Source organism: Lontra canadensis, unplaced genomic scaffold, assembly GCF_010015895.1.
Source record: "Lontra canadensis isolate GAN:19392208 unplaced genomic scaffold, GSC_riverotter_1.0 scaffold13, whole genome shotgun sequence".
NCBI lineage: Eukaryota > Metazoa > Chordata > Mammalia > Carnivora > Mustelidae > Lontra > Lontra canadensis.
Genome location: NW_022631007.1, coordinates 17,570,574 through 17,578,350, shown reverse-complemented (window position 1 = coordinate 17,578,350; position 7,777 = coordinate 17,570,574). Strand labels below are relative to the sequence as shown.

The 7,777-nt window shown below is 39.5% G+C and overlaps 1 protein-coding gene across 1 annotated transcript; it reads right to left on the bottom strand.

Annotated features, from left to right (window-relative positions):
* Nucleotides 1-3,349: 3,349 nt before the first annotated feature.
* Nucleotides 3,350-4,300, bottom strand: LOC116867927 (olfactory receptor 12-like). The gene has a single exon (XM_032857953.1). The coding sequence runs from the start codon at nucleotides 4,298-4,300 to the stop codon at nucleotides 3,350-3,352; it is 951 nt and encodes a 316-aa protein (XP_032713844.1).
* Nucleotides 4,301-7,777: the final 3,477 nt, after the last annotated feature.

Genomic DNA, 7,777 nt, shown 5'->3' with positions numbered 1-7,777 from the left:
GAACCATGAGAGACTCTGGACTCTGAAAAACAATCTGAGGGGTTTGAAGCGGCGGGAGGGTGGGAGGTTGGGGGATCCAGGTGGTGGGTATTGGAAAGGGCAGGGATTGCATGGAGCACTGGGTGTGGTGCAAAAACAAGGAATACTGTTATGCTGAAAAAAAATAAAATTAAAAAAAAAAATAAAAGCCAGTAGGATAACCATATGGGAAAAAAATGAAACAACCCCTATACCACAAAAAAGTTAGTTCCATGTGAATTATAGATACTAATATAAAAGACTGAGGAAGAAAATTTCTACTAGATAACATTGAGAAATATCTTTTTGTTCCACGTATGAGTGAAACTATATGATAATTGTTTTTCTCTGCTTGACTTATTTCACTCAGCATAATCTCCTCCAGTCCCATCCATGTTGATGCAAAAGTTGGGTATTCATCCTTTCTGATGGCTGAGTAATAGTAATATTCCATTGTATATATGGACCACATCTTCTTTATCCATTAGTCTGTTGAAGGGCAACTTGGCTCCTTCCAGTTTGACTATTGTGGACATCGCTGCTATGAGCATTGGGGTGCCTGTGGCCCTTCTTTTCACTACATCTATATGTTTAGGGTAAATACCCAGCAGTGCAATTTCTGGATCATAAGGTAGCTCTATTTTTAACTTCTGGAGGAACTTCCATACTGTATTCCAGAGTGGCTGTACCAGCTTGCATTCCCAGAAACAGTGCAAGAGGGTTCCCCTTTCTCCGCACCCTTGCTGACATTTGTTTTTCCCTGTCTTGTTAATTTTAGACATTCTGAATGGTATAAGGTGGTAATCTCAATGTGGTTTTGAATTTGTGACTATGTCATAAAAAATTAATGATGTACTGTACAGTGGCTAACTTAATTAAAAAATATCTTTTTGGATTTAATATGAACAGTGGTTCTTTAAACATGCTGCAGAATGAAGTAACCGTGAAGGAAATGACTGATAAACTAACTTTACTAAGTAAATTTAAGAACTTCTGTCAATAGGAAAAAAATTTTAAAATCAATACAAGTGGTACCTGGGTGGCTCAGTGGGATAAGCCTCTGCCTTTAGCTCAGGTCATGATCTCAGGGTACTGGGATTGAGCCCTGCATCGGGCTCTCTGCTCAGCAGGGATCCTGCTCCCCCCCACCCTGACCTGCCTATTTGTGATCTCCCTCTCTCTCTTTGTCAAATAAATAAATAAAATCTTTAAAAAAAATCAATACAAGTGCAAATGTGGAATCCAGAAAGGAGAAGATATTTGCAAATCATATAATTGGTGAAGGACTGATATCCAGAATATAGACAAAATGTCTACAGTCAGTATGAAAAAGAAAAACAATAGAATAGAAAAACTGAGAAAAGTATATATACATCCCCAAGAGGACATCCAAATTGCTGCCAAATATATGAAAATCTGGTCCCATTGGCCATTGGAGAAATGAAAATGAAAACCACAATGATATGTGACTATATGCCCACCAGAATGACTAAAATTGATGAGACAGACAATATGGCTTATTTGTGATGATGTGCAGCAGCAGGAACTCTTGGACACTATTTTTGGGAACAAAGATTGCTGTAACATTTTTGGAAAACTTGAATTATCCAAAAAGATGAGCAATTCCACTCCTAAGAATGCCCAAAGGAATCAATTCACAGCAAAAAATTAAAAATTAAAAAAACCTGTAAAAGTATTTCATAACAGCATTATTTTAAATAGACTGGAAACAGGGTGCCTGGGTGACTCAGTGGGTTAAAGCCTCTGCCTTTGGCTCAGGTTATGATCTCAGGGTCCTGGGATCAAGCCCCACATCAGGCTCTCTGCTCATCAGAGAGTCTGCTTCCTCCTCCTCTCTCTCTCTCTCTCTGTCTGCGTCTCTGCTTACTTGTGATCTCTGTCAAATAAATAAATAAATAAATAAATAAATAAATAATATTTAAAATAAAAAAAAGACTATGGACTCTGAAAAACAACCTGAGGGTTTTGAAGGGGCAGGGTTGGGAGGTTGGGGGAGCCAGGTGGTGGGTGTTATGGAGGGCACGGATTGCATGGAGCACTGGGTGTGGTGCAAAAACAATGAATTCTGTTATGCTGAAAAGAATTTAAAAAAAAATGGAAACAACCCAAGTGTTCATCAACAGTAAGATGGACAAATTATGGTATCTTCATTTAAGGAAATTTATATAGCAATGAAAATTAAAGAGCTACTACTACACATAATCACAAGGATTAATTTCACAAAGAGAATATTACCCCCAAAAAAAGTACAAAAGAAGAAAAATTGTGTTCTTCTATTCATAGGAAGTTCACAGCAGACAAAACTAATCTGTGTTTTAGAGGGAGGATAGGTGTTAACCTTGCAGGGCGATGACTATAAGGAGGCAGGGGTATTGTGGAAACTGAGTAGGTTTCTTTCTACCTGGCTAGTGGTGATCTCCCTGAGTGGATATGGTTTGATATTTTTTCTGTAGATGCATAAAAACTGTATCTGTTTATACTTCATGTCTACCATTCTGTGACTAGGAAGGTGGATGTCACAGCTGGAGCTCTGGGTCATCTTTTCTATTAAGAGTGTCTTCCATGCCCTTGGTGTCATGAAGCAGAGCCCAAGGGAGCTCCTTCCCCTGAATGAAACCAACTCATTTGCCTCAAACCACCAACCTGGCTCTTCTGTGAGAGAGGCCCTATTGTCAGACCTGAACCACTCCAGCCAAGCCTATTCCACCATGGGGAATGCCTTGACCATGCATTACATTATTATTTTAAACAAATCTCTCTGGAAGTGGTATTTTAAGGATGACAGCCCATTTATGAGAGGCAAATGCTCATGTCTGGCCAACAGGAGACAGCAAGGCCCTGCATCTAGAGTACAGGAGGGTAAAGGTACAGTGTTTAAAACATTATTTTCTTACAAGTTAGATCAAGATGCACAAACATCTGACCTCTTTCCCACTAAATCTGGATGGCCCAGGGAACCATGATAAGTAATGGGCAAAAGACCCACCCCTGCCTTGATGCCCAGTGATTGCTCTGCCCAGTCTTGATGTGATTCAAGTCATTCTTCCTTCTCTGAGCATTTATTGGGTGAAGAAAATCCTTATTTTTCTCCTTATATTTTCTCCTTTCATCCTTATTTTCCCACTTAATAAACATCTTGTCCATTAAATTCTTTTAAGCAACATTGATTGGAAGAGTAAATGAATGAGTTTCTTAACATATCCAATTCCATTTGGAAGTGGAAGTGGTTTTAGGGGGTCCTCACAGTTCAGTGTCTTTCTGAGACCTCCATCCAGCCTGCAGGGCATAGTCTTTCCCTCCAGTACATTCTTCACATGGCTGCGTGTTTCTGGCCCAGCCTCCACAGGGCCTCCTTCACATCCTTATTTCGCAGACTGTAGATGAGGGGATTGAGCATTGGGATGACCAGTGTGTAGAAGACAGAGACCACCTTGCCCTGCTCCATGGACTCAATTGCTCCTGGCTGGGCATACATGACAAAGACAGTCCCAACAAAGAGTGTCACTGCAGCCATGTGGGAGCCACAGGTGGAGAAGACCTTGCGTCTCCCAGCTCCTGAGCGCATCCGCAGGATGGTCACCGTGATGTAGCCATAGGAGACGAGGACCACAGATGTCACACCCACAATGATGAGCCCACAGATGCCAAACAAGATAAGTTCATTAATGGCTGTGTTGCCACAGGCAAGCTGGAGCAGTGGGGGAACATCGCAGAAGAAGTGGTTGATGCGGTTGGAGCTGCAGAATGGGAGGTGGAATGTGAAGCTGGTCTGCACAACAGAGTTGAGGCAGCCTCCACAGTAGGTGCCCAGAACCAGGCGAGTGCAGGCAGAGTGGCACATGGTGATAGGGTAGCGCAAGGGGCTGCAGATGGCCATGAAGCGGTCATAGGCCATGACACCCAGGAGGAAACCTTCAGTGGTGACCAGTAGGGAGAAAAAGAATAACTGGGTGGCACAGCCTGCAAAGGTGATGACCTTGGATGGGGAGAAGAAGTTGACCAGGGCACTGGGGGCAATAACAGATGAGTAGCACAAATCCAGGAAGGAGAGGTTCTTGAGGAAGAAGTACATTGGGGAGTGCAGGTGGGCATCCAGGGTGATAACCATGATCATGGTGAGGTTCCCCAGCATAGTCACCATGTACAGGGCCAGGAACACAGCGAAGAGCAGGGCCTGGGTCTCCAGGCCTCCCTTGAATCCCTCCAGCACAAAATCTTGAAAGTAAACCATGGAGAGGTTTCCATTTCTGGGGAGTGGCATGAACCTCAGTCCTCACCAGGGGAATTATAGTTCCAGTATTGGCAGATGAAGTAGGTCAAGGTAAACTTCCTGCTGAAGACTCTTAAGATCACTGACAACAAAAAAAATCTGATTGAAGGTATAAGAGAATTAATGATTTAGTAAAGAATTACGAAACAAAATCCAAGATAAACACAGAGGTCTAGGGATTTCATTACTGAGAACTTATTTTTTTCTCTTGAGACATAAGGCAGTTTTGAAAATGAAGTCTGAGAGGCCAGGTATCTAAACAGTGAGGTTTTTCCTGTCTTGAAGAGTTAATGCTGACAGTGGTTGGTTACTAGGGACCACCCAGGTTGCCCCATAGGAGTGAATTAAATAAGGAGTAGGTAGGCAGCTCAGCTTCTGACTGTTTCAATCACTGAAATTGTATCAAGTATTATATGGTTTCACTTACTTGTGGAGCATAAGGAATAACACAGAGGACATTGGGAGATGGAGAGGAGAAGTGAGTTGGGGGAAACTGGAGGGGGAAACAAACCGTGAGAGACTGTGGACTCAGAAACAAACTGAGGGTTTTGGAGGGGAGGGGGGTGGGGGTTGGGTGAGCCTGGTGGTGGGTATTATGGAGGGCACGTATTGCATGGAGCACTTGGTGTAGTGCATAAACAATGAATGCTGGAACACTGAAAAGAAATAAAATAAAATGGAAAAAAAAGAGGTGATCTGAATGCTGGTGTCTCTGACACCTTGGAAAAATAAACACATCTCAAGAAGACACATTATCCTAGCCCTCAGTGTTATCCATAGAAGTTTCGCGTATATACTGCCAAACACACAATTCAAAAATTGAGGAGTTCCTGCAATATGAATTAAAATATCAGAAACAATAGAACAACCCAAAGAGGTTTCAGATTTTGGAGTTAACATACATACAACCAATGAATCATTGAACATTATATCAAAAACTAGTAATGTGGTATATGTTGACTATTTGATTTTAAATTAAAAAAAAATGAAAGTTATGTTTAAAGGCTAAGAATTTTAACAGGATTGTGGAAGTAGTAAAGAGAATAGTAGGTAACTTTTTAAAAGTACAATGACTAAAATTAGGAACTCAGTGAATGGATTTTTCAGATTAGAAATTGCTAAGGAGAAAATTTGTAAACTAGAATGCAGATCAGTAGAAAATATTCAGAATGAAGCATTAAGAGAAAAAGGGTTGAGAGCTATCCTATAACCTGGCAATTGCACTATTGGATATTTACACCAAAGATACAGATGGAGCGAAAAGAAAGGCCTTATGCACCCCAGTATTCATAGCAGCAATGTCCACCATAGCCAGACTGTGGAAAGAGCAGAGATGCCCTTCAACAGATGAATGGATAAAGAAGATGTGGTCCATATATACAATGGAATATTACTCAGCTATCAGAAATGATGAATACCCAACATTTGCATTAACATGGATGGGACTGGAGGAGATTATGCTGAGTGAAATAAGTCAAGCAAAGAAAGCCAATTATCATATGGTTTCACTCAAAAGTGGAACATAAGGAATAGGAGAAGGAAGGGAAAAATGAAGGGGTGGAAATCAGAGGGGGAGATGAACCATGAGAGACTGTGGACTCCATGAAACAAACTGAGGGTTTTAGAGGGGATGGGGTTAGAGGGATGGGCTAGCACAGTGATGAGTATTAAGGAGGGTATGTATTGCATGGAACACTGGGTGTTATATGTAAACAATGAATCTTGGAACACTACACAAAAAACTAATGATGTACTGTATGGTGGCTAACATTACAAATAATAATAAAAATAGAAAAAGGATTGAAAAATCAGAAACAAAGGTTAGAGACTGAAGATATAGAGACATACATAGTATGAGTTCCTAAAAAGGGAGGAAAGAGAGAAATAGGCTGAATCAGAACTTGAAGAGATAATGGCTAAGTATTATCTCAAACCAATGATTCATTTACCCTACAAAATCAAAGCAGGATTTATACAAAGAACACCACACTTAGACATATCATACTAAAAGTATTTAGAACCAAAATAAAGAAAAAAATGTTAAAAGCAGCCTGAGAAGGAAGACATAGTCACTCCAGGGGCACCTGGGTGTCACAGTCAGTCAGGCCTCTGACTCTTGGTTTTGGCTCAGGTTATTATCTCAGGGTTGTGAGATTGGGCCCCATGGGAGTACACACTCTGTGTGGAGTATGCTTGAGACTCTTTCTCCCTCTCCCTCTCCCACTGCCCCTTCCCCTAAAATCAATCAATCTTTTTTTTTTTTAAAGGAGACATAGTCACTTCAAAGTATTAACTTTAGAAGTAAGACTGACAGTTGGCTTACAGATTAAAAATAATGGAAGCCAAAGGAAAAGGATTACATTTTCCTTTGTTCAAAGAAAACAATTACCAGTGGAATTCTATATCTACCCAAAATATCCTTCAAGACTCAAAGTGAATTTAGCAATAATGGTTTAAGACTTCAATACTCCACTTTCAATAATGAATAGAACAACAGAACTAAATATCAGCAAGGAAATAATGGATTTGGACAACATTAAAAACCAAATAAACCTCACAAGCATATGTAGAACACACTATATCCAACAAGAGCAGAATACATTCTTCTCTGGTGCACATGGCACATTACCCTGGATAGACCATATGTTAGTTCACAAAGCAAGTCTCAATAAATTTTAAAAGATTTAAATTATACTATGCTCTCCAAACAAAATGAAATGAAATCATAAATCAATAACATAAAGCAATTTGGAAAACTTACAAATATGTGGAAGCTAAACAACACATCTTTAAATCACCAGTGGGTAAAAGAAGGAATCACAATGGAAATTATAAAGTATTTTGAGATTAATGAAAATGGGACACAACATACCAAAACTTAGGAGATGCAATGAAAGAAGGACACAGAAATTTATACCTATAAACACCAACATTGAAAAAAGATCTCAAATCAATAATTTAACTTTCCATCTTGGAAAAGAAAGGAAAAGAACACAAAACTAATCTCAAAGCAAATAGAAGGAATGAAATAATAAAGATTAGAGAAGAGTAAAATAATGCAGAAAGTCAATGACACTAAAAGTTGGTTCTCTGAAGAGTTTAACAAACTTGACAAACCTTAAGCTAGATTGAAAAAAAAAAAAAAAGAAGACTTGAATTTCTAAAATCAGGAAAGAAAGCAGAGAATGACTTCTGACCTTATAGAAATAAAAAGTATTATAAGAACATATTAGAACAATTGTATGCCAACACATCAGCTAACCTAGGAGAAATGAACAAATTCCTGGAAACACACAAACTAATATAACTGACTCAAGGAGAAATAGAAAATCTGAGCAGATGTATAACAAACAGATTGAGTCAGTAGTCAAAAAACTTTTCCAACAAAGAAAAGCTCAGGACCAGATGGTTTCACTCGTGGCCTTTAACAAATTTTTCAAAAATAAACACTGGATGTGATACATAAAC